This window comes from Oncorhynchus gorbuscha, linkage group LG15, assembly GCF_021184085.1.
Source record: "Oncorhynchus gorbuscha isolate QuinsamMale2020 ecotype Even-year linkage group LG15, OgorEven_v1.0, whole genome shotgun sequence".
Classification (NCBI taxonomy): Eukaryota; Metazoa; Chordata; class Actinopteri; order Salmoniformes; family Salmonidae; genus Oncorhynchus; species Oncorhynchus gorbuscha.
The window spans coordinates 47,268,026-47,296,008 of NC_060187.1; the positions used below are offsets into that span (position 1 = coordinate 47,268,026).

At 42.3% G+C, this 27,983-nt stretch overlaps 1 protein-coding gene across 4 annotated transcripts; it reads right to left on the reverse strand.

Moving 5' to 3' along the window:
* Positions 1 to 103: 103 nt before the first annotated feature.
* mutyh (mutY DNA glycosylase) lies at positions 104 to 27,952 on the reverse strand. Of its 4 annotated transcripts, none has more exons than XR_006832141.1 (15): positions 27,199 to 27,951; positions 26,720 to 26,844; positions 26,187 to 26,226; positions 26,027 to 26,100; positions 25,852 to 25,893; positions 25,673 to 25,744; positions 25,023 to 25,136; positions 24,798 to 24,895; positions 24,200 to 24,344; positions 23,983 to 24,070; positions 23,532 to 23,714; positions 19,882 to 20,027; positions 19,465 to 19,618; positions 11,579 to 11,629; positions 104 to 368 (listed from the first exon to the last, which is right to left on the reverse strand). XR_006832141.1 is itself a non-coding variant. In XM_046302020.1 (14 exons), exons 1-13 carry the CDS (start codon positions 27,308 to 27,310, stop codon positions 19,508 to 19,510), a joined length of 1,350 nt encoding a protein of 449 aa, XP_046157976.1. In that variant the 5' UTR covers positions 27,311 to 27,952; the 3' UTR covers positions 104 to 368; positions 19,465 to 19,507. The 4 variants fall into 4 exon arrangements, 1 of the variants encoding a protein (XP_046157976.1); XR_006832140.1 differs by lacking the exon at positions 104 to 368 and adding an exon at positions 10,931 to 11,375; XR_006832139.1 differs by lacking the exon at positions 104 to 368 and adding an exon at positions 10,931 to 11,378 and having other exon boundaries at positions 27,199 to 27,949.
* Between the last annotated feature and the right edge of the window lie 31 nt (positions 27,953 to 27,983).

Sequence of the window (27,983 nt, forward strand, 5' to 3'; positions counted from 1 at the left end):
ACCAATTTGTAAGTCGCTCTGGATAAGAGCGTCTGCTAAATGACTTAAATGTAATAAAGAACTGACCAATTGTATGCTGGGACTCTGTTTATTAAAACGTAGAGCCTTACAACCTCTAGGATACAGATGGCGTTATAAAATAGTTCAGTTAGAACATTGAGATAGAAATTCCCGTGACAGAAGTGCAGTCTCCTTTTGGATGAGTCCACTGATGTCAGAGTCTCGAAATACCTGGGTGTGGTGATTCGGTATTTCAGTGCTAAAAAAAAGAACCGTTGTGTCCACATTTCTTGGGCTGGTTGAAATTGGAGGGGGGCGATGCCAGATCAATAGCAAAGGCGGTAGTTGAGTTTCTGGAGAATTGCAACCTGAAAAAAAAAACAGATTATTCGGGTTATTGGTACTGATAATGCGTCCGTGATGGCTGGGGTGCACAATGGGCTGCACAAGATTTGAAAGGAAGAATGTGCATTGCCCAATTTGGTACTCATCCGCTGTGTGTGCCATTCTTTACAATTGGCTGTCAGTGCAGCATCCAAAGAAACCATCCCTAGGAGTGTTGAGTACTTAATCAGGGAAACCTACAACTGGTTTTCGATTTCCCCAAAACGGCGCTAGGTGTACAAAGCAGTGTATGCCACCATTAATTGTGGCCAGAAACCCCTGCAGATCACCAAAGTGTGTGCTATACATTGGCTATCAATTGAGCCTGAGGTAACTCGTATATTGAGCCAGTGGGAAGAACTGAAACTCCACTTTGAGGTGACCAATGCCAGTGAGCGTTGCTACATGGCGGATGTGCTCCACGCCATATACGTGGACAAGACCAACTATGTCTACCTGACATTCTTGAAATCATTCCTGTCCGACGTACAAGTTGCAGTGAAGACATTTGAGGGAGAGCAAACAGATCCTGTCAAGCTTTTTGACAATCTGGCACACCTCTTAACATCAATTTGCAACAGAGTAGTCAACTCTATGGCAAAAATTGATGTCTTGAAGGATGCCATTGATGGACATCTCAGTCCATCAACATACCTTGGGTACCTTTTCGAGAGCACGGTGTACCAACTCAGTCTTGCGCTAGTGGACAAAAAGGTCATTTGGAGATGGTGCATCAACTGCATTGTTGCTTTAAGCAAGGCTCCAAGACAACCTTGAAGCCTTGTGAAACATGGCCTTGTTCAGTGTTAAGGAAACGCTAAAGCACAATAAAGGCACCACTGAAATTATTAACGTAGCTGAGCTACTGGAATACCAGCCCCAAACAATTGATACAATTGTTTCCCAATGGAGAAACATCCATCTGTTTAGGTGGGAATCAACTGAAAATACAGTCGAGTTTTGGAGTGAAATCAATAACTACACGGACTCTTCCGGGTCAAATCTATTTGAAGAACTGTGCAAAGCTGCACTCGCTGCCCGCTCCTTGCCACACTCAAATGCGGAGGTTGAGTGTGGTCAAGTCAAAGTTAAGTCAAAGTTAAGAAATAGAATGTCACTGCACACTCTCAACTCCATACTCCTGGTGCGGTACGGACTGAAGCTGGCTGGTGATTACTTGTTACCAGCATAAACTACCAGGTGAAGTTCTGCTGCAGTTTGCAACAGAGATGCTAAATGACTTAAATGTAAATGACTTAAATGTTTGGCACCACAGCAGCATACTGTGGCCACTCCATCCTCTACTGCTGGTTCCAGCTCTGTGACAATGCAGTTGGACAGTGAAGATGAAGAGGATTTCCTTGCCAATCTATGATTCATCATATTTACAGTACTTATGCAAGGAGTGGACTTTCTGGAACTGGCAGAGACACACAGCTGATGGTGGCAGTGTGTACTGCAGTGTGTGCGAGAACAGTGGCAATATCTGTAGGAAACCATTGAGCAGCTAGCCAGCCAAGCAGCACAACAACCTGGAGAGAGCTGGAGAGAGATGCCTAGCGCACACATCATTATTTGAGTTAAGTTGCTTGTTCAATAAGATAGCATATATACCTTGTTATTAGCTTGTACCTATAATTGTTGATCAGTTAGGTAGCATGTTAACTACCAATACACTGCTTAAAACTATAATTGTTCAGAATGTGTAGGTTTACTATGATAGAGGAATTCTAAATTCCTTTATGCTTTAATTGCCAAAACCAATTCGCACTCATTTCTAATTCATTAATGAATTGTAAGTTCATTAATTATGCATGAAGTAGATCGAGACCAGTCTTAAAAGACAGGTAAAGAGCGTTTAATTCCAGAGAGTACTAACTACATACACAGATTTCCACAGGTTATAAACTCAAAATGACATCATCAGTTTCCCACGATAGCCCCGTTGTTTTTTGTTTAGGTCCGGAGATGCTTTCTACTCCCCTCATAAACCAGACATTACAACCTGTCTAGAAGATATACTTTTCTCCTACCAATGGAACAAAACCCAAACATTCTTATCTTGTCTGAAAAGCTTTTTCTCCCCCTTAACCTTCCCAAGAGGCACAGACAATCAAATTAGTTCTGCTTACATTTTCAGTAACAGCTTAACCAATAACTTTTACTTTTCATATCATAACATAATAGTATTAGAATAAATGGTTCTAATCAATAATGTATACATAATTAATCATCTTAACTACAATTTCCTCTAACAATTACTTGAAAAGAAATCAAATGTATTTGTTCAATAAAGTGTAATTGTTTAATAATTCAATGTGTTGTGTTTAAAAATTAAAAATATCTGATCATATAAAATGTGTTGTGTTTATATTACTTTTACAAATAAAAAATATGATAATAAATAAACAAATCTAAACTAACAAATGTCAAATCATATTTATCGCCGAGATGGCCAGTCAATTTGAGTAACGTTATTGTGCATTCTACGTAACGATGCAGTTTTACGTTATTACGTGATGACGTCATCACGCAATTACATCACAACTTCATTTAGCAACTTTTAGCAACAAATTGACCTGCCTCGAGCAACTTCCCCTGAAAATGAGTTGGCAACACTGGTTCTTATTGACCATTTGAGCTTGCGTTCAGCAAGACGAAACCCAAAGGCTGCCATAATATTTATGTAGGCTACATACAAATAAGCCACATCCTGTTTTGTTTAAATTATTTTATTGTGCTCAAGATGGAGATGATGGTATGCTAGATATCAACAACAATAAAGATATAGTGTATCTTCCAGCTTTAGTCCGTCTACATGTCTTTAGTCTCCTCAATGCATGTGCATCTTTGATTATATCATGACAAGAGGTTTTATGCACCAAAGCATTTTTTATGCACCATATAGGAGGCCACTGTTGCAACTTATTATGGAAGGATGAAATAGTATGAATGTATTCATCAAAATAAAGTGAATTAAAATATGTAAATCATTATGTATGAAATTAATAATGCCCCCGATGTCACGCCTTGGTCATTGTATTTTGTGTTTTCGTTATATTATTTGGTCAGGCCAGGGTGTGACATGGGTTTATGTTATTGTATTTTCATATTGGGGTTTGTAGTATTTGGGATCGCGGCTGATTAGAGGTGTTGTATGGGCTTGGCTGCCTGAGGCGGTTCTCAATCAGAGTCAGGTGATTTTCGTTGTCTCTGATTGGGAACCGTATTTAGGTAGCCTGGTTTCGCTTTGTATTTCGTGGGTGATTGTTCCTGTCTCTGTGTAGTTTCACCAGATAGGCTGTAATTAGGTTTCACGTTCCGTTTGTTGTTTTGTATTTTGTGTCACGTGTCACTTTTTTTCTATTAAAGTCATGAGTAACCACCACGCTGCATTTCGGTCCGACTCTCTTTCGACAAACGAAGAACGCCGTTACACCCGAAGCCGGTGTTTGCCGGCCCGAGACAAACAACACCAGGGTCAATCTCATTAAAAGTGTTATTTTCTGTCCTCAAGATAAATCATTAAAAATTGTATATAAAAACAATATACACTGGATGAAATTGAAAAAGGATCCTTATGTGTGTATGCCTTCATGATAATAGAAGCGCAATGACAGACTTCAAACTAAATTTGATACATTTTAACCTATTTTATTTCCGTGGAAGGATGTTTTAAATGTCCTAAGTGCTGCTCAATCAACTTCAACAAGAATAATTAGGAATAAATGTATACATTAAAAATGTATATATACATTTCCTATTTTTTTTAATGAAAAGTTATCCTATGTATAGTCTTTATGTAAAATGCTGCACTTTTTATAAGAATATTGACTATTTTCTGTACATCCTCAAAGTTGTTGTCCACCCTGTTACATTGTGGTTACTGGCACTTTAAGAAAATATATATTTTCTACAATGACATCACAAACAGGAAATGATGTCACTTCCGTGGAAGGAAATCAACTGTGGTGAACCTGGATTTCATACAATTACGGTCACGCCTTGGTCATTGTATTTTGTGTTTTTGTTATATGTTTGGGTAGGCCAGGGTGTGACATGGGTTTATATGTTGTTTTCGTATTGGGGTTTGTATTATTTGGGATCGCGGCTGATTAGGGGTGTGGTATAGGCTTGGCTGCCTGAGGCGATTCCTAATCAGAGTCAGGTGATTCTCGTTGTCTTGGATTGGGAACCGTATTTAGGCAGCCTTAGTTTCGCTTTGTATTTCGTGGGTGATTGTTCCTGTCTCTGTGTTGTGGTCACCAGATAGGCTGTAATAGTTTCTCGTTCCGTTTTGTTGTTTTTTGTATTTAGTATGAGTTATTTAATGAACCGCGTTTCTTTCATCAAAGTCATGAGTAACCAACACGCTGCATTTCGGTCCGACTCTGTTTCTTCAACAGACGAACGTCGTTACAGAATCACCCACCACTCACGGACCGAGCAGCGTGTAAACTGACAGCAGCGAAAGGAGGACGTTATGGACGGTAGAGGCATGGCGTATACGACGTGGGAAGAAATCGACAGGTGGGCGGCCGACCCAGAGAGAGTGCAGGAGCCCGCCTGGGATTCGCTTCAGCAGTGCGAAGAGGGCTACAGGCGAATGGAGTCAAAAAGGAAAACACGGCGATGCAGAGCGAAAACCGAAAGTAACCCCCAAATATTTATTGGGGGAGGGCGCAGAGAGAGAGTGGCTGAGTCAGGGTTCAGACCTGAGCCAACTCTCCCTGTTAATCGTGAAGAGCAGTTGCAGTGGGAGAGAGGCTGCACCACTTGGAGATTTGTACATGGGAGGAGGAATTAGACGGGAAAGTACCCTGGGCTCAGCCTGGAGAATATCGCCGTCCCAAGGAAGAAATAGAAGCGGAAAAAAGCGGAGAGGCGCAGGTATGAGGAGGCAGCACGGCGACGTGGTTGGAAGCCTGAAAAGCAGCCCAAAAAAATTATTGGGGGGAGGCTAGAAGGGAGTATGGTTATGCCAGGTAGGAGACCTGCGCAAACTCCCTGTGCTCGCCGTTGGGCTAGAAAGACCGGGCAGGCACCGTGTTATGCTATGGAGCGCACAGTGTTTTCAGTGCGGGAGCATAGCCCAGTGCAGTTCATACCAGCCCTTCCTATTGGCCGGGCTAGAGTGGGCATCGAGCCAGGTAAGCTTGGGCAGGCTCGGTGCTTAAGAGCTCCAGTGCGCCTGCACGGTCCGGTCTATCCAGAGCCACCTCCACACACCAGTCCTCCGGTAGCAGCTCCCCGCACCAGGCTTCCTGTGCGTGTCCTCGATCCAGTACCACCAGTTCCAGCACCACGCACCAGGCCTCCAGTGCGCCTTGCCTGTTCAGCGCAGCCAGCGCTTTTCTCCTCTCCTGCGCTGTCGGAGTCTCCCACCTGTTTAGCGCAGCCAGAGCCTTTCTCTTCTCCTGCGCTGCCGGAGTCTCCAGTCTGCCCACCGCCGCCAGTGCTCCCAGTCTGCCCAGCGCCGCCAGTCTGCCCAGCGCCGCCAGTGCTCCCAGTCTGCCCAGCGCCGCCAGTCTGCCCAGCGCCGCCAGTGCTCCCAGTCTGCCCAGCTCCGCCAGTCTGCCCAGCGCCGCCAGTCTGTCAGGATCAGTTAGATCCACCAGTCAGCCAGGATCCACCAGTCTGCCAGGATCCGCCAGAAGTGCCAGTCAGCCAGGATCTGCCAGTCTGCAGAGAGCTGTCAGCCTGCATGGAGCAGTCAGAGCTGTCAGTCTGCATGGAGCAGTCAGAGCTGTCAGTCTGCATGAAGCAGTCAGAGCTGTCAGTCTGCATGAAGCAGCCAGAGCTATCAGTCTGTAAGAAGCAGCCAGAGCTGTCAGTCTGCATAGAGCAGCTAGATCTGCCAGACAACCAGTCTCTTCCAGATCTGCCAGACAACCAGAATCTTCCAGATCTGCTTGTCAACCTGAATCTTCCAGTTCCGCCAGCCAGCCAGGATTTACCGGAGCCTACTACCTGCCTGAGCTTCATCTCAGTACTGGGCTTCCTCTCAGTACTGGGCTTCCTCTCAGTACTGGGCTGCCCCTCTGTCCCGAGCTGCCCCTCTGTCCCGAGCTGCCCCTCTGTCCCGAGCTGCCCCTCTGTCCCGAGCTGCTCCTCAGTTATGTGGGGATCTGGGTGAGGACTATTAGGCCATGGTCGGCGGAGAGGGTGGATTATCCCAGGACGCGAAGGGGAGGAACAAGGACATTAATGGAGTGGGGTCCACGTCCCGAGCCGGAACCGCCACCATGGACAGACGCCCACCCGGACCCTCCCTATGCTTTTGAGGTGCGTCCGGGAGTCCGCACCTTAGGGGGGGCGGGGGGATTCTGTCACGCCTTGGTCATTGTATTTTGTGTTTTTGTTATATGTTTGGGTAGGCCAGGGTGTGACATGGGTTTATATGTTGTTTTCGTATTGAGGTTTGTATTATTTGGGATCGCGGCTGATTAGGGGTGTGGTATAGGCTTCGCTGCCTGAGGCGATTCCTAATCAGAGTCAGGTGATTCTCGTTGTCTTGGATTGGGAACCGTATTTAGGCAGCCTTAGTTTCGCTTTGTATTTCGTGGGTGATTGTTCCTGTCTCTGTGTTGTGGTCACCAGATAGGCTGTAATAGTTTCTCGTTCCGTTTTGTTGTTTTTTGTATTTAGTATCAGTTATTTCATGTACCGCGTTTCTTTCATTAAAGTCATGAGTAACCAACACGCTGCATTTCAGTCCGACTCTCTTTCTTCAACAGACGAACGTCGTTACAATGACATTTTCATCATTATGTGTTGGTGATGTGGGAAAGCATAACATGTCCACCCTGTTAAGCAAATTTACAAAAGATGTTAATCGAATTTCATAATTTCAAAATATATTTGTCAAACAATGCAAATTCCTTTTCAAGTGGCAACCATTATACTCGCTTCATCACAATCACTTGGAGCATAGTTGCTAATTTTAGCTCAAAATGTCCACCCTGTTATTATCCACATAACAGAGTGGACATGCACTCAACAGTGGAGAAATGGATATCTTGCAGTAATGGGTTGCAAAATATGTTTTTCTTCATAAATTGTATCACATAATTAGTATATATATATAGCATGTATAGTATTTTAAGAATAAATAAATATCAGTTGAAATCAGGTCGTTCTGAAGGAATGGCAACTCCTTCTAGTGCAGCTGAAAGACAGCGGCAAAACAGAGAATGACGCACTGCTGACCCAGAAAGAAGGAAAGAGTATCTAGAGAAAGAGCGGGAGAGATGGAAAGATTAAGAGACAGGGAAGAAGGATTCAGTGACAGAGTGCAGCGTACAGAAAGGAAGAAATAGAGAAATTCAAAAACGAATACTCAAGAGCCAGTGCGTTGCTGCCGTCCCAAACACCCCCCCTCAACTCCTGAAAATCAGCCTGGGCTCCTCTCCTCCTCTGCGGAGATGTTCTTCATTACTAAGTGGGATGTTTGAGGCAAGAGCCGTAGTAACCCCCCTTCCTCCCCATACACACATACATTTTTCTTGTACAGTAGCTGGTTGAGTTTTGAAATATATAAAGTCGTTTGTTACTCTTTATATCGTATCATATGCTATATCTCTTCTCACCTCAGATGCCTGCCTGAGATGCCACTAAAGGAATGATGAAGATTCATCAGGTTATCAGTGTCTCACCAGGCCAGATAAAAAAAAAAACAGGGACATTACTTGTCTGTGCAAGAAGGATAGTGGACTGTCCTTGACCCTGCATTATCTAGCCAGCTCCCTGCATCTCATGACAAGGCTGACACCACATGGCGACCTGGCACCAGTGAACTTAATCACGTAGGGGAGTGGTGTGTCAATTATGACCATGAAGGATACCCTGGCATCATCATGGATGTAGAGGAACATGACATTAAGGTGAAGTGCACGCACCGGAATGGCATCAACAAATCCTTCTGGCCATGTCCAAAGGAAGATGTTTGTTGGTACTCTGATGGACAGATCATTTGTCTGATGCCAGAGCCACAGGCTGTTAATAAACGCTCTGTGCAGATGGAAAAATCCACTTGGAAGAGCATTTGGGGTGAAAGGGGGGAGAGATGGAAAGAGGGTGAGCACGAGACGAAGAGAGGGGCAGGAATGTGTTCTAATGCTAATTCCAATGATTTTTGTAGAGGCAATGTATTTTTGTTGTTGTTTTTCACATTGAATATGTAACTAAATAGCAGTTCCAATGTTGTTACTACATGTACTACTATGTAATGTCTATTCAGTGTTCAGTGTTTCATTTATGTTCTGTCCCGTTATAGCTGTGCACCCTGTTATCTTGGCATCTTTTTCAAATTAATTCAGTTACATTGTCAAATAAAGAATTTGTGTGATATATTTTTCTTCCAAGTGGATTTTTTTGTTGTTGTTATACTCTTGTGAATTCTATGGTTTTTACTCGATTATTGTAGTTTTTCGTGTTGTTTGTCTGTATATTTTGTAATGACTTGGTGCTGCCTATCTTGGCCAGGACGCTCTTGAAAAAGAGATTTTAAATCTCATTGAGCCCTTCCTGGTTAAAAAAAAAAAAAAAACATTTTTAGAGAGTAAGACACGGCCAACACCACACAATTATAAACTTGGATAAAATATAATTAATACCCGTCTCAATTTAGAAAGATACGGTGCAAATTAGATGAAGTTTTGTATAGCACTTATACAAAACTTCTTATTTCAGAACAACTGGACAGAGTTGACAAGGGTACACAATAGCTTTATGAAAATGTAAACATTATTAAAATAGATCAATGAAAGTAATTAAAGACAGTTAAGTGCATGTCCATAACAGGGTGGACTTATCATATGGGTGATTCACTGAAAATGGGTTTATAATTATCTAAGTGCTGGAGATTAGCCAACAAGTTTCAAGACAAGTCTAATATTTCCATAAAAGTAATAAAAATGCTAAATGTTGCATGGTCCAAATGGTATGGTTTTGTGATATTGACCCACCTCCAAACATCAGCTTCTCGTGCATTATCACCTAAATATATCATACGATCGAGGTTAAATGAACGAAGCATATTTTATGCAACATACAGTTGAAGTCGGAAGTTTACATACACTTAGGGTGGAGTCATTAACACATTTTTCAACCACTCCACACATTTCTTGTTAACAAACTAGCTTTGGCAAGTCAGTTAGGACATATACTTTGTGCATGACACGTAATTTTTTCCAACAATTGTTTACAGACAGATTATTTCACTGTATCGCAATTCCAGCGGGTCAGATGTTTACATACACTAAGTTGACTGTGCCTTTAAAACATCTTGGAAAATTCCAGAAAATGATGTCATGGCATTAGAAGCTTCCGATTGGCTAATTGACATCATTTGAGTAAATTGGAGGTGTACCTGTGGATGTATTTCAAGGCCTACCTTCAAACTCTTTGCTTGACATCATGGGGAAATCAAAAGATATTAGCCAAGACCTCACAAGAAAAATTGTAGACCACAAGTCTGGATCATCTTGGGAGCAATTTCCAAATGCCTGAAGGTACCACATTCATCTGTACAAACAATAGTACGCAAGTATAAACACCATGGGAACACACAGCCATCATACCGCTCAGGAAGGAGACGAGTTCTGTCTCCTAGAGATAAACGTACTTTAGTGCGAAAAGTGCAAATCAATCCCAGAACAATAGCAAAGGACCTTGTGAAGATGCTGGAGGAAACGGATACAAAAGTATCTATATCCACAGTAAAATGAGTCCTATTTTGACATAACCTGAAAGGCTGCTCAGTGGCCATAAAAGGCCAGACTACTGTTTGCAACTGCACATGGGGATATAGATTGTACTTTTGGGGGAAATTTCCTCTGGTCTGATAAAACAAAAACAGAACTGTTTGGCCATAATACCATCGTTATGGTTGGAGGAAAAAGGGTGATACTTGCAAGCCAAAGAACACCATCCCAACTGGGAAGCACGGGGGTGGCAGCATCATGTTGTGGGGGTGCTTTGCTGCATGATGGACTGGTGCACTCCACAAAATAGATGGCATCATGAGGTATGAAAATTATGTGGCTATTAAGCAACATCTAAAGACAGTCAGGAAGTTAAAGCTTGGTCGCAAATGGGTCTTCCAAGTGGACAACGTCCCCAAGCATACTTCCAAGTTGTGGCAAAATGGATTAAGGACAACAAAGGCAATGTATTGGAGTGGCCATCACAAAGCCCTGACCTCAATCCAATAGAACATTTGTGGGCAGAACTGAAAAGGCGTGTGCGAGCAAGGAGGCCTACAAACCTGGCTCAGTTACACCATCTCTGTCAGGAGGAATGGGCCAAGATTCACCCATCTTATTTTGGGAAACTTGTGGAAGGCTACCTGAAACGCTTGACCCAAGATAAATAATTTAAAGACAATGCTACCAAATACTAATTGAGGGTATGTAAACTTCTGACCCACTGGGAATGTGATGAAATAAATAAAAGCTGAAATAAATCACTACTATTATTCTGACATTTTACATTCTTAAAATAAAGTGGTGATCCTAACTGACCGAAAACAGGGAATTGTTTTCTAGGATTAAATGTCAGGAATTGTTATAAACTGAGTTTAAATATACTTGGCTGAGTTGTATTTAAACTTCCGACTTCAACTGTATGAGAGGCCACTGTTGCAATTTGTTATTTTTTTAATTTGTTTAAAATTGTATTCAGCATTCAACTCAATGACACACTTTTTGCTCTTAAAGTATTCCACTCATGGGATAAACACCCAGACCACTTGTGGCAGTTATCCAGACAGCAAGGCACAGTAGTAGTCCTTGTATGGTACTTGATCAGCTTTAAATAAAATTAAAAAACGACATTGTTATTCTTTGTGAGTAAGTATAAATTGATCAAGTTTCTTGTTTTGGGCTCTTGAAGAAGGAACTGAGTGACAGCTGTCTGGTCCCGCTGTTTGTTGAATTGTCTTTGAGCTTTTTAGACTTGTGCTGTCCATCACTCTTAGTGTTAGTAGCCTTCTTCTGTTTCCCATCCGGACAGAGACAAGAACAGAGAAGAGTTACCACTGGCATCGGTCTGGGTTATCAATGGGTCATTTAGTCTAGGTGTCAATGCAGAAGGATTTCAGGTATAAATTCAGAAAGTACTGTATAGCAGACCGTATAATCATATTCGCTCTGGGTAAGGGTGTCCTGCTAATGAATGTGATGTAGTAAAATACCTTGGTAGCTTGTCCCTCTTGATCCTCCATAGTGTCGTACAGCTTCATGATCTGCAAGAGATAAATGACGAATGACTATTCTTGCTCACCTTAACAGTGCTAAATCAGAAAACACTGCGTGCACACACGCAAGCACACACTAGATCAAGGGTGTCAATCAAAATGTTGTACCTGGGGCCTCAGTTGGTCTTCGACGAAGTCCGGAGGGTGGCCCCAAAAGAGGGTTATTATATTTCCTCGCTGTCCAAATTTTCAAAAGATAGTCCTCTATCCATTTTTTCTGCAATTTTAGATACTCTTGACTGTCTTGCTTTAATTTTGGTGATAATTAGTGAGCTAAATGTAGGGTCCGTTATAATTTCTACACAGTTTAGATGTATTTTTTAGTCATTTTAAAAAGGGCAGTGAACTCCCCAAAAATTATTTCCTGTTTTTCTTAGATATTTCCATAACGCTCTGAAATTGAGAAAATTATGATAAAGCCCTTTTAGTGTACATTTATTTTTTGATTTATTATAGTGTATTTCAGGTGGGACTGAGTTTTTGGCTCACAGCATGACATCAAATCTGATTTGGTTATTCTGACCAATGACGAAAAACATTTATTTGCATACGTCTCCACTTTGAAGGGGATACATCCATAAATCAGGGATATGCATGTAAATATATGAACATTTGTATCATCATGCCAACACGAGCCAACAGAATTGCAATGGCAAAAGGAGGCTAAGGGAAATACAAATAAAATAGGTTGCGAGTTGTTTTCATGAAATGAGCACAGTGATTTATTAGACATACAGTGATGATTTGAAAATACAATTTAAAAGACTGCATGGGCAAGAGTTAGTTTCCTCTGTACTCTGGATTTGAACTATGTTCTCCTGAGTTTCCCGAGTTGCCCTATCGATTCAGTGGGTGCACTGTTTTGTTCAAAATTTAGTTGAAGAAAATGAGACAAGAGGAACATGTCTCACTTAGGAACCGTTATGGACTTCTAAAGTTACTCAGTACATTTTTTTGTTGTCAAAATAACAAATCCTTATTGTAAATATCAGAAGATATGATACAATGGCAAATTCAAATCAAACTTTGTCATTGACACCAAATACAACAAGTGTAGACTTTACCGTGAAATGCTTACTTACAAGCCCTTAACCAACAGTGCAGTTCAAGAAGAGTGAACAAAATATTTACCAAGTAGACTAAAATAAAAAGTAATACAATAAGAATAACGAGGGTATCTACAGGGGGCACCGGTACCGAGTCAGTGTGCGGGGGTACAGGTTAGTTGAGGTAATTTGTAGGTGGGGGTGAAGTGACTATGCATATAGATAATAAACCGTGAGTAGCAGCAGTGTACAAAAGGGAGGGGGGGGGGGGGGTCAATGTAAATTGTCCGGTGGCAATTGTATTAATTGTTCAGCAGTCTTGTGGCTTGGGGGTAGAAGCTGTTGAGGAGCCTTTTGGTCCTAGACTTGAAGCTCCAGGTATCGCTTGCCGTGTGGGAGCAAAGAAATCAGTCTATAAATCAGTGACTGAAGTCTGACAATTTTATTAATTTTAAATTAAAATGGTTTTATTTATTTAAAATGTTTCTATTTTGTACTACTATGTCATAATAAAAATAATACAGTGTACAAAACATTATGAACATGCTCTTTCCATGAAAGACTAAGCAGGTGATCACAGGTGATCCCTTATTAATGTCACTTGTTAAATCAACTTCAAAATCAGTGTAGAGGAAGGGGAGGAGACAGGGAAAAGTATGTTTAAGTCTTGAGGCAATAGAGACATGGATTGTGTATGTGTGCCATTCAGAGGGGGAACTGGTTTGTGTCAAGAACTGCAACGCTGCTGGGTTTTCCCCACAACAGTATCCCATGTGTATCAAGAAATGGTCCACCACCCAAAGCACATCAAGCCAACTTGACACAACTATGGGAATCATTTAAAGTCAACATGGGCCAGCATCCCTGTGGAACACTTTTGACACCTTGTAGAGTCCATGACGCGATTAATTGAGGCTGTTCTGAGGGCAAAAAGGAGTGCAAACTCAACAGTAGGAAGGTGTTCTAATGTTTTGTTCACTGAGTGCATGTTTAATTTGAATACAATCTTTACAAATCCAAGAAGGATGCTGAATGAAATAAAACTAGTTAAACCAACAAAGTAGGCCTACATAGACATGTGTTAATTAAGGGAGGAGTTACACACACCGGTTAATGGATAACTGGTGGTACAAATATAATACTGAAAAGAGGCCAGCTGTAGACAAATCAAATGAGAGTTCAGCCAACTATGAAAGTAAAATGCAACACAAACCATTGATTAGTACTCAAGAGTCAAATTTTCTTCACAATATTCTACTAATGCAATTCCTTTTGGACAGATTTCACAGGTTATTACCACCACTCCCTTCTTACAATAGCTCTCTGCCTGCTGCTTCAGTTCCGACAGACATAACTCTTTGCTTTCCCAAGACTACATCTGTTAATGGTGGTGCGAGGTGAAACACAGGAGGGTCACAGTGAGAATGCTGTTCATTGACTACAACTCAGTGTTCAACACCAGTGCCCACAAAGCTCATCACTAAGCTAAGGACCCTGGAACTAAACACCTCCCTCTGCAACTGGATCCTGGACTTCCTGACGGGCCACCCCCCAGGTGGTAAGAGTAGGCAACAACACGTCTGCCACGCCGATCCTTAACACTGGGGCCCCTCAGGGGTGCGTGCTTAATCCTTTCCTGTACTCCCTGTTCACCCACGACTGCGTGGCCAAGCACGACTCCAACACCATCATTTAGTTTACTGACGATAACGGTGGCAGGCCTAATCACCAACAACGATGAGACAGCCTATAGGGAGGAGATCAGAGACCTGGTAGTGTGGTGCCAGGACAACAACCTCTCCCTCAACGTGAGCAAGACCAAGGAGTTGATCGTAGACTACAGGAGAAGGTGGGCTGAACACGCACCCATTCACATCGACGGAGCTGTAGTGGAGCGGGATCGAGAATTTCAAGTTCCTTGGTGTCCACATCACCAAAAAACTATCATGGCCCAAACACACCAAGACAGTCGTGAATAGTGCATGACAACACATTACCCCACTCAGGAGACTGAAAATATTTGGCATGGTTCCCCAGATCCTCAAAAAGTTCTACAGCTACACCATCGAGAGCATCCTGACCGGTTGCATCACCGCCTAGTTTGGCAACTGCTCGGCATCCGACCGCAAGGCGCTACAGAGGGTAGTGCGCACAGCCCAGTACATCACTGGGGCCAAGATTCCTGCCATCCAGGACCTATATATTAGGCGGTGTCAGAGGAAAGTCCAAAGAATTGTCAAAGACTCCAGTCACCGAAATCTAGGTCCAAAAGGGTCCTTAGCTTCTACCCCAAAGCCATAAGACTGCTGAACAATGAATAAAATCGCCACCCGGACTATTTGCATTGACCCCCCCCCCCCACCCCCTTTGTTTTTACACTGCTGCTACTCGCTGTTTATTATCTACGCAATATCAAATCAAATGTATTTATATAGCCCTTCTTACATCAGCTGATATCTCAAAGTGCTGTACAGAAACCCAGCCTAAAACCCCAAACAGCAAGCAATGCAGGTGTAGAAGCACGGTGGCTAGGAAAAACTCCCTAGAAAGGCCCAAACCTAGAAAGGAGCCAGGCTATGAGGGGTGGCCAATCCTGTTCTGGCTGTGCTGGGTGGAGATTATAACAGAACATGGCCAAGATGTTCAAATGTTCATAGATGACCAGCATGGTCAAATAATAATAATCACAGTAGTTGTCGAGGGTGCAGCAAGTCAGCACCTCAGGAGTAAATGTCAGTTGGCTTTTCATAGCTGATCATTACGAGTATCTCTACCGCTCCTGCTGTCTCTAGAGAGTTGAAAACAGCAGGTCTGGGACAGGTAGCACGTCCGTTGAACAGGTCAGGGTTCCATAGCCGAAGGCAGAACAGTTGAAACTGGAGCAGCAATAGTCACTTTAGCCCTACCTACATGCACAAATTACCTCAAAAACCTGTATCCCCGCACATCCCCTTCCAAACTCACATTAAGCATCTCCAATCCAAAATTAAATCTAGAATAGGCTTCCTAATTCACAACACAGCACCTTCACTCATGCTGCCAAACATACCCTCGTAAAACTGACCATCCTACCGATCCTCGACGATGTGATGTATAAAATAGCCTCCAACACTCTACACAACAAATTGGATGCAGTCTATCACATTTCCATCTGTTTTGTCACCAAAGTCCCATATACTACCAACCACTGCGACCTGTACGCTCTCGTTGGCTGGCCTTCGCTTCATACTCGTCACCAAACCCACTGGCTCCAGGTCATCTACAAGTATCTGCTAGGTAAAGCCCCACCTTATCTCGGCTCACTGGTCACCATAGCAGCACCCACCTGTAGCACGCGCTCCAGCAGGTATATCTCATTGGTCATCCCCCAAAGCCAATTCTTCCTTTGACCGCCTTTCCTTCCAGTTCTCTGCTGCCAGTGACTGGAACGAACTGCAAAAATCACTGAAGCTGGAGACTCATATCTCCCTCACTAGCTTTAAGCACCAGCTGTCAGAGCAGCTCACAGATCACTGCACCTGTACATAGCCATCTGTAATATAGCCCATCCAACTACCTCATCCCCATACTGTATTTATTTATTTATCTTGCTCCTTTGCACCCCAGTATCTCTACTTGCACAGTCATCTTCTGCACATGTACCATTCCAGTGTTTAATTGCTATATTGTAATTACTTCGCCACCATGGCCTATTTATTGCTTTACCTCACTTATCCTACCTCATTTGCACATGCTGTATATTAGACTTTTTCAACTGTATTATTGAATCTGTTTGTTTATTCCATGTGTAACTCTTTGTTGTTCTTGTTGTTGTTGTGAACTGCTTTGCTTTATCTTGGCCAGGTCGCAGTTGCAAATGAGAACTTGTTCCCAACTAGCAGACCTGGTTAAATATAGGTTAAATATATATATTTTTTAATTGACTCAGTACCGGTACCACCTGTATATAGCCTCATTATTATTGTTACTTTATTGTGTGACTTGTTTTGTTTATGTCCAGCTAACAGTGAGCAAGAAGAGCAGCTTGGAGTCCTGTCTTCTTCAGTTTCTCCACTAATTCAGCCAGCATGTTATTTTTCCTTCCAAGCAGGCCTTGGGGTGAAGGTCTGCAATGGGAGCAGCTGTAGACACGTTTCCGATCATCCTGATTCCAGTTGTCACTAATACACAGTAGCTGTGTCTACGGGAAGTAGATCCTTCACTATATCCAGACAGATCAAACAGAATAGCTCTCTATCATCTGAAATATTAGCAGCTACAGATTTTAAATGAGTTCTAATTTCTTTCTGAACGTTAGACTCGGCGCACTCAAAATGCTGTCTTTGCTGTGTTTTATATCATATTGTAAAACAGCTGATGAAACAAACACTGTAAACATGTTTGTTTTTTAAATGTATCAGTGATATTTGCTTATAGTTGCTGGTTGAAAATACAATCTACACAGGATCTTCTAATCAGCAGGTTTGCATTGGCCGGGAGTTTCGGCTTTCCATGGTTGCATCACCATGTAGTGAATTAGTTAATAGACAAATAACAAAGTTCTAAACCGCTAATTTTCAGTTTTCCCCTCCCCACTCAGACCATTTCCAGACAGTACGAGCTAAATTCTGGCTTGAGAAATTAATGGAAATAAGGTGCAGAAATGATTTGATATAAAATGGCTGAATTGGGCCTTTAAGAAGTAGAGACCGAGGCATAGAGGCAGAGACCAAGTCCAATTTTGTGTCATAGAGTGAAGGTGAGGGAGTTAAATTATATTTTCAGATAAGGAGTGGTTTATGGACCAAAGTTTGTGGACCAAAGTACATGCAATAGAAAAGCTAACTCATATGTGCAGTAGACATATGGCTATATTAATTGCACAACATATTTCACTCCATTTGTGAAATGTGAACCAACAATGCCTTCCAAAAGTAATAATAATAAATAATATATGCCATTTAGCAGACGCTTTTATCCAAAGCGACTTAAAGTACATTTACATTTACATTTAAGTCATTTAGCAGACGCTCTTATCCAGAGTACCCACACCCCTTGATTTTGTTGAGTTACAAAGTGGAATTAAGATGGATGTCTTTTTTGTCGACGATCTAAACAAAATACTTGAACGTCAAAAGTGGAAGATTAAAAAAAAAAAAAATTTTTTTAAGAATTAATGAAAAATAATGGGAGGGCATATAAAGCGAACGTCTTGCAACCAGAAGGTTGCGAGTTTGAATCTCATCACGGACAACATCAGCATTTTAATTAATTAGCAACTTTAACTACTTACTACTTTGCAACTACTTAGGATGTTAGCTAACCCTTTTAGCTAACCCTTCCCCTAACCTAGCTAACGTTTGCCAGCTAGCTAACATTCTCCACCTAGCTACAATTCGTAACATATCATAGGTTCAGCAAATTCGTAACATATAGTGCATTTTGCAAATCCATAACATATTCTACGTTTGCAAATACCTAACATATAATTTTAAAAAAATGTCATTCGTAACATATCATACGAAATAGGTGATGGACATCCGCACATTAATACATACCATACGACATATCATACTAAATGCAGTGTCTTGGATTTACATACAGAATCATTCAAAATGCTCTGAGACCAGGTTGATTTTCAAGCAGATGTAAAAAAACTGTAACTACGCCATTTAGGAACATTCAATGTCGTCTTGGTAATCAAAGCAGTGTAGATTTGGCCTTGTGTTTTAGGATATTGTTCTGCTGAAAGGCAAATGTCTCCCAGTGTCTGTTGGAAAATAGACTGAACCAGGTTTTCCTCTAGGATTTTGCCTGTGCTTAGCTCCATTCTGTTTATTTTTATTCTGAAAAACTCTGCAGTCCTTGCCGATGACAAGCATACCCATAACGTGATGCAGCCACCACCATGCTTGAAAATATCAAGTGTGGTACTCAGTCATGTGTTGTGTTGGATTTGCCTCAAACATTCTTTGTATTCAGGACATAAATATAGTTTCTTTACCACATTTATTTTTGCAGAACTACTTTAGTGTCTTGTTGCAAACAGGATGCATGTTTTGGAATATTTGTATTCTGTAAAGGCTTCCTTCTTTTCACTCTGTAATTTAGGTGAGTATTGTGGAGTAACTACAATTTTGTTGATCCATCCTCTGTTTACTACCTATCACAGCCAATAAACTCTGACAGTTTTAAAAATCACCATTGGCCTCATGGTGAAATCGCTAAGCGGATCCCTTCCTCTCTGGCAACTGAGTTAGGGAGGATGCCTGTATCTTTATAGTGACTGGGTGTATTGATACACCATCCAAAAGTGTAATTAATAACTTCACCATGCTCAAAGGGATATTCAGTATCGACTTTGTTTACTAACAATCAGTGCCCTCCCTTACGAAAAAAGATTGCAATCAGAGAGCAGTATAACTGCAGTTTGCTGCAAAAACTGCATCCAAAATAAATAAAAAAATGTACTGTAGAAATGTTGCAGTGTAACGGCAGTTACAGTGCAGTATAACTGCAGTAATTACTGCATCCCAAATACCGCAGTTAATGCAGTTTTACTGAAGCTTCTAAACTGATATTTTTTCATTGTAGGGGCTTCTTGCGAGGCATTGGAAAACCTCCCTGGTCTTTCTGGTTGAACCTGTGCTTGAATTTCACTACTCGACTGATGGACCTTTCAGATAATTGTATGTGTGGGGTACAATCTTAGTGGTAAAAGATCATGTTAACCACTATTAGTGTTAGGGTTAGCGCCACACACAAACACACAGTAGATTACAAGTTACGATTACTAACCTTCTTCACTCCAGTGGATACAGCAGCTTCCTGCAGGGAAGGTCTAGTGAGCCAGCGTGTAGTACTCTGGGCTTTCCCTCCCCTCTCCAGAGACATTCAAACACAGGCTGTACACAACATATGTCTGGTGGATGTGGGAGAAGATATGAACCACCTGTACAGTAGAAAAACACCAACAGTCAATTGCAATGACTTAGGGAGAAGCCTAGCTTAGCATACTAATACAAACTTAGAATGACACGAGTCCAAATAAGTCATTTATTCAGAATTTTTACAGGGAAATGTATAATAATACTCATAGGAACTATGGGACAATAGGGTGCAATTTGGGACATATTCTTTAATGTCCCTGATAGGCAAAACATAACAGTAGGGATAGGCAAAACATAACAGTAGGCCCTGTTCTCCTGTACATACCTCCCCCACATACTGGAGCAGCCCGTTGTCCAGCCGAACTCCCAACAATCTCCCCACCCCAGCACACAGCGCCCCCCTCTGTTTCATCTCAGAATTCTCCCCCTCCAGGAGCAGGCTAGGGAACTCCCACATACCAGCCAAAAGTCCTACAAGGAAGTAAAGAAGGAAGGAAAAAGGCAAGCAGACAAGACAGTTAATGAGTGTGCTCAAAATTCCTAACTGATAATAAAAGGTTACCTTTGATAAATATGTTAGTGAAAACAATGGTAAAGATATAGTAAATACACCCACCTTGGAGCTGTACAACGGCACAAACATCATGCAGAAAACAAGAGGAATGGTGCGAAATTAAAATGCTTGGAAGGTGTGTTTAAGTGCTATTACTAGAGTCCTGTCCCAAATGGTACCCTATTCACGATATAGTGAATGTAAGGACCAGGGCTCTAAACTAACCATTTTCATTGGTAGCACTGGTGCTCCCAACTTTAAAGTTACTGCGCAATAGAGAGCAGTAGTTCTCCGAAGGTCTAGCTAGCTAGCTTTTTTTGTAGGCTAGTTTGCAGCAGCTGCAGCAGGTGTTATCGAAGATGTTGTTGCTCATTTGTTAGCTTCTCGCTTTTCAAGAAACACTTTCAACAAGAAGTTAAGTTTCAAATGATCCTCATCTGGTAGGTGGAACTGTGTTTTTTATTGCAGCTCACTCGCTGTTGCCTGCCATCTCTTTGAAAATAACTGGTGTGTGAAACATTGTTGCATTTAACATTGATCACAGGTTACTTTGTGCACTAAGCGTGAAGAGTTGTTTTTTTGCAATGGGAAGTAATAGTTGTACATTTCGATTGGCAAATGCTTGGCCTAATGGTTGTGTCTTGGTATTCTTATGATTGGGACCTACTGGATAATTATGTCTGAGTGAAGGGCCTGCTTATCCTTTAAAATCATGTTGTGTGTGACTCTGGTCTGGGTATATTGCCCGGTGAAGGAAAGGTGCCCTGTGTGAAAAATCCTATATTTTCCTATGTTTTTTTAAAACGTGTTTTCCTGTAGATCTTTCATATTTTCACAAGATGCATTCAGGAGACCATTTTTTGAGGTCTTGTAAAAATCCCCCAAAATATATTTTTGGAGGGTGAAGTTGCCCTTTAATTCAATTGAGCAAAAATAAATGCCCTCCCCATTGATACAAATTACCATGACACCATTATGTGGGTCGGCCTACTTTGCAGTCAAAGTTTGACTGGGAAGTTTTTTGGGGAAAGCTTTTCGAAAATGTTCACGCAAACAGCGTGTTCATGAATTAGTCTGCCAACCAAGACTTAGTTAGCATTTACTGGAAAATATCATAAGTTGAAACGTCTTTCCTACCTACCCTAATGGCTACTGATGTCATTCTTCTGTGAGCTGCTCCGTGAGACAACCAGTTGAGAGCTGTGTGCTCTTGATTTCTCCATTGTACTACATAATTGATTAGTCCTATACCTCCAACACGCTGCTTTGATGTGGATCAGAGGGGATTAAGAAGTGAGTAGAAGCAAAGCCCACTGAAAAAAAAAATGGGTATACGGCCTGCGTATAGCCTCCAATACACCACTGGCCCTTTGTGTTTGACAAAAAGTGAACTCTCCTACGTGAGTGCGCTGGTATTATGGTTGTTGTTCTTTCAGCATCATGAGCCTGTTACACACTGAAGGCCTAGGTCAAATAGGTTTCCCACTGTACTAACCTGTCACACACTGAGGTCCAACCTAGATCCAATAGGTTTCCCACTGTACTAACCTGTCACACACTGAAGGTCTGGGTCCAATAGGTTCGCCACTGTACTAACCTGTCACACACTGAAGGCTTAGGTCCAATAGGTTTCCCACTGTACTAACCTGTCACACACTGAAGGCCTGGGTCCAATAGGTTCGCCACTGTACTAACCTGTCACACACTGAAGGCCTGGGTCCAATAGGTTCGCCACTGTACTAACCTGCCACACTGAAGGCCTAGGTCCAATACGTTCGCCACTGTACTAACCTGTCACACACTGAAGGCCTAGGTCCAATAGGTTCGCCAATGTACTAACCTGTCACACATTGAAGGCCTAGGTCCAATAGGTTCGCCACTGTACTAACCTGTCACACACTGAAGGCCTGGGTCCAATAGGTTCGCCACTGTACTAACCTGTCACACACTGAAGGCCTGGGTCCAATAGGTTCGCCACTGTACTAACCTGTCACACACTGAAGGCCTAGGTCCAATAGGTTCACCACTGTACTAACCTGTCACACACTGAAGGCCTGGGTCCAATAGGTTCGCCACTGTACTAACATGTTTATAATAGTTAAGGAAATACTGACAAAGATGAAGGATATTTTTCTACAAAAGAAAAAAGGACAGTTACGAGTAAAGTAGGAAGCCCTGGTTTCAATAGGCTGTTAAGACATTCATGGTTTCAAGGAAGGAGTGTATATATTTGGCCTGGCAAAGCGGTTTTATGCGCTGACTGAATGGAAGCTGATTGAGTTTTTTATTTATTTATTTTTACTCCGCTGGCATCTCACAGCGACAAGACACCCAATATGTGGTCTCGGGTACTACAATATTGACAGCTACTTCGCGAATATGAACTTGTCATGGCCAGAAAATGTGAGGAATGGTTATGATATCTGTATTAGGTTCATAAATTAAATATTGTCTACACAAGAAATGGCACTTTACAGTAGTATTCAGACGTAGCCTACAAACGCCAACGGAGAACCGCATATTCTACCGTTAAACTGCGCTTCTGATCGCATAGAGCAAAATAGGCTGCTTGAAATAGCTCATTTATTTACTACTGTAAAGTGGGACCAACTAAAAGAGAAATGGGATGAATAGTAGCCTGTCCTAACTTGTTTTTGGTCTACAGGCTATTTCGTGAGTCGTCTATGAAACCATCAGTCAGAAAAGGTGAGGAAGTTATTTAGCAAAGAAAGAAATTACAGGCCTATTTCTAATTATTTTAGAATGCAAAGATAAATAGATCTCGTCCCACTAACGGCTAATGATTGCATCTTGTCATTATATTTAGATAGAGCTACCTGTTCTTTTGATATGAATAAGACCTTTATCATATATTCCCCATTTCCACAAGGCTACTACTAAGCTACTTTTGGCTTCTTGCAATGCTTCAGACTTCAACCACTAGAAACTGTTGGTACGCATGGTCTAAAGTTTGCAGGAGGACAAGCACATTCTCACGGCAAGTTCAATTTTTCTAAGTGGCAACTTTGCGTTAAAAACTGCCGCACGCATGATTTGAGGCGGATAATGTGCATAAGAAACATTTAGAAATGAGGCCCCAAGATCTTTTTTTTAAATCTAGAAACTAGATGTTTCCTCTGTCGTAAATGGGGCCACCATGGCACTAACAAATCTGCACCTCTTTCTCTAGGGCACTCAGAAACAAAAGGTCCAGCGAAGCCTAATCAATACAACAATTAATTATCAATACAACAATTAATTATTGTTTTTTCTTCTAGGGGCACAGGTGCTCCAAAATAGAAATTCCAAGTCGCACTGCAAAACATTTAGAAGCATATGCAGCCAAAAATGTTCACTCTTTAGAGCCCTGATAGGGACTAGGGTGCCATTTAAGACACAACCTATATTAAAGGGCAGCTGACCTTTGCTCGGCCTTTGGGTGAGCAGGTACTCGACATCTCCTCCTGCTCCTGGCCGGGACACCACACAGGTGAGTGTGCGCTCCACACGAGGAGCTTTCTTCACCGGCTTCCTGGGGAAGTTCTGAACGCCCAGTTGGCTGTCCCAGGGTTCCGTGGGGCACAGGTTACATGTTCCCGAGGTCACTGGAAGGGGGGTCAAAGTTAGGAGGACAAAGTTAGGGGAGGAGTAAGGAAGTGTTTACACGTTGCGCAAGAATTATTTGGCGACATCAGGGAGGCACACACATACCGGGAGCTAGAGTATCTATCTGTTACAAAGACTTGTAGACAACAATAGATATTTCTATCAAATATGCTTTAATAACCGCATTCAAAATACCAGGTATATGACTACCATCCTTATATGCGCCAACCTTTGAAACAACGAAAAGGAAAAAAATAAAACACTTACCACAATCCTCTACATCTGGCAGAGATGCAGGTACCCGGTTCAATTTACCCAGAAGCTTTGTTGAGTTCTCCTCTCGTTTGACGCTAACCTGCACAGAGCGAGAGAGAGAGACACTAACACAGTAGCGACATATGCACTGGAGACTCATCACCACTGGTCTGGAATAGGCCAATGCCTATTGGTCTTGTTATTAAGGTTGATGACTTCGGTGTGGTACCTTCCTGTAGGAGTGGCAGAGAGTCTGTATGGGACACTGGTTGCACTGGGGGCCTTTAGGGGTGCACACCCTCGCCCCCAGCTCCATCATGGCCTGGTTAAAGTCCCCTGGTCTCTCTTGGGACACCAACGTGTTGGCGGTGCTCCTAGAATACACACAGAGGAACAATGAATCCTTAAAAACAATTACCAAGGGAACCATACAGTATCTAACCAGGTAAGAATACGCATCAAGTCAACAACAAGAGACTGAGTATGATGATTTAGGTGTTGGGATTGGTCAACTATGTCTTCATTGTAACAGCTTGTATTAAACATAGATGGCCCCACTGGACCAGTGGAGACTGCAGAGGGGAGGACAGCTCATAATAAATGGACTGAACGGAACAAATGGAATGGCATCAAACACCTGGAAACCGTGTGTTTAATGTACTTGATACCATTCCACTGATTCCGCTCCCGTCATTACCACAAGCCCGTTCTACCCAATTAAGGTGTCACCAACCTACAGTGCACTGGACAGTTGTTAAATATCCACTGAAGGATCACCATTAGAAAAACTTTTTTCTTCCTCACTTCAACTATGAGTTCAACCTCACCATAGAGCTTCAGTCACTGCTGGGCTTGTACTGTCGGCCCCTATAGCCCGCACCCGACACAGGACCCGGATCACATTCCCATCAACAGCTCCCGTCACCTGGGCAACAGAGGTCACAGGTCATGTCAGTGAACGATAATGCCAAAGAGGGAGGGGTTTAAAAATGTTTTTTTTAAATTACTTTAAGGTGTGTGTGTGAGCATGCGAGCGTATAGAGAGCTCTGACCTGGCCCAGCGCGATGGAGCCCACAGCTGCGGCGGTGTAGCGGCCCACTCCAGGCAGCTGCTTCAGCAGAGCCTCAACCGTCCTGGGCATCTCTCCCCCTAGCTCTGCTACCACCTGTAGTACACATCACAGCCAGACAGGACGACAAAAACAACACACTCAGAAGTCACTATAGACAGAACAGGCGCTCAATAGTTCAAGCAACACAGTACATGTCACCAGCTTGTCGATTTTGGCATTGGCTAGAACAATGTCTACTCTTACCAGTCACATTGGCAGATGGTCACCCAGTTCAATCCAAACCTCACATCCAAGAAATCAACAGCGTGTTTGTGTGTTGTTTTAACATTACAAAACATGTGCATGCGTTTTCTGAGATTTGTCTTCATTCAAAATAGTGGCTGGTAAAAATGTGGGCATCCACCAGCCACCAAAAAAGTACATTTCCCACCCATGTCCCCAACTCAACAGACAGGTAAGGACCTAACATCAAAGATAAAATCCTGTTTTTATCTTTAGAAAGGCAGAGGCAGTCGACAACATGAACCAAAGACAGCTCTCCACTTGTCATAGACGTGTCCCGTTGGTGTGGTGGTAAGCCTCGCTTGAGCCAGGACATACTGTAAATAATATATGCCATAGACACAGACCTTCTGAGCTCCTTCCTGAAGTCTCTTTCCCCGGGAGTAGTACCCAAGCCCAGCCCACATCTGATTGACTTCCTGTGTGGATAAAGGATTTTTTTTTTTATGATAATTGATGACAAGGTGGTCAGAACACACAGGCATTTTGAACCTCACAGACCCTCATTTGCATTCATTGTAATCACCTCCAACGTAGCCGCTGCAAGACCCTGTACTGTTGGCCACCGCTGGAAAAGAATGAGGGAAAGAAGAAAAAAAATTGCAAGGAGAAGAGATGAAACCAAATGCATCGTTTCTGTGATTACCAAGTCTGCTTAAATCAAGTTCAGACTTCATACGAGACCCGAAGGACTGGCCCACCTTCATCCACTTATTGTAGTAGTCGATCACAGTGGCAACCTGGGTCTGCTGTAGCATGATTTCTGAGACCCAAACTAGAGAGGAAACCAGGTCAATTTAGGATAACACAAAAAGGCCCACTAGTTATTATTATATGAGAGTTGAGCACGCAGCGTCTTACCTGCATATGTCCTGATGTTGATGTCCGGTTCTGTCAGAGCCTATTAAGGAAACATTAAGTGAAAAGTAACATTTATTCCAGCTAAGCAGTTCTATATGTAATGGAAATAAGAACTCATTCCACATGTCAACCGTCCTGTCAAATTGGAGCCAACAGGTGGTTAAATTGTCAAGGAGGGCGGTTACGTGTGTTAGTGAGGCAGAGGGCCCCGGGTTCGCGCCGTGGTACGGCCACTTTACCCAGAGTTGAGAGGGAGGAAACTAAATACTGCTAAAATAGCCCACTGATGTAAATTTCATATACCATATGTCAAATTATGGATTATATTCATGAGTCATGATAATATTTGGACACTATTGAAAATGAGATGGTGCATCTCAAGAGATTTCATCCTGCAAAATATATAATAAATATTCTAACAGGCGTTCCAATGGTATAAGGGAGTACATTAGTACACACTCAATCATCATGGTTGTGCGTGTAAGGCATCAATGAAACCGTATTGGGAAAATATATGATATAATTCTCTTTACCACAGTTCTCCAGGGTAACTCTCTCTTCCCCTGGTCATACCAGTAAAGGATGCGTGTCCTAAAGAGTGCAATGTCAGCAGGATCATGGAATGAATGATATGTCGACGCTGCAGTCTCATCGGGCTCTGAGGGGAGGGAAGACGTTACAGCATGCCATTGTGAAATCACATGGTTGGTTGTGGCAATCACTCAAATCCATCAATAGTCAATAGAGACTCAGGGCAGAGAGGAAGAGAGACTAGGAGACAATGATTGTGAGAAAAGACTAAGACACAGACCTCGAAATAAAGATTGAAGACTGAGAGTAAATGCACAGAGAAAGATTGGGAGAGGGGGAGAGGCATGTTGCATAACTTGCGCCAGGAGTCTCCACCGTTGTCCTAACGTATTCAAAGATGTTGCTGATATTCTACTCTGTTCAACAATTTTTTTGTGACTTTTTTTACTAGTGAGACAAAAGTCCCAACGTGTAGGCCTACCTTGTTTCACAGTTGCATTCGCTCTTTTCCGCAATGGTTTTGCTGACGACGACTCGGTTTTGTCCAGCGCAACTCTCTTCCTCTTCTGCATCGCTGATCGAAGCCTGCTCATAATAACAAACTCTCTCCCCGCTTTGGTCCGTATAGTTGGCAAGTTAAACTAGCTACTAGTGGATATATTATCCACAATCAACAACAATGTTCACTATTGTTGTTCACGCAATACTCCGATCAAGTTGTTTGTTTACCTATAGACAGCGCACATGACATCTCCCGCCACTGTAGCGACTTATGGAGGGCCAGAAGCCGTTTGTCCAATCCGCTACTAGCTAAAACACTTCCACTAAAACGCATCCGCTATATTTAAAGGTGCATAGCCTTTACGGTGGATTTATTGTTGATTTAGGTGGAAATAAAAGTGAACGTTTTGATAGGGGCCACTGCACTTAAGATAAGCTACTGTGGCAAACATGTATTTATTTTCTACAATAATGGAACACATCAGGACCCTGGCGCAGGCCCTCTAGTCTAGCTGGTAGTGCGGAGCTATTACCGGAGTTATTTTTCGTTTTTTTAAACAACTAATTGACCTACTTCGGTTCAATTATTTGAATTCCATTTCGTTATTTTTTCCCCTGTAAGCCCAATGCTCACATTGCACAGTTTCCCTACAGATAAATCAGATCCAACCCGGACTGTGCAATATTCTCTACTGAAAAAAAATATAAATGAGGTAAACATGTAAATTGTTGGTCTCATTTTTCATAAGCTGAAATTAAAGATCC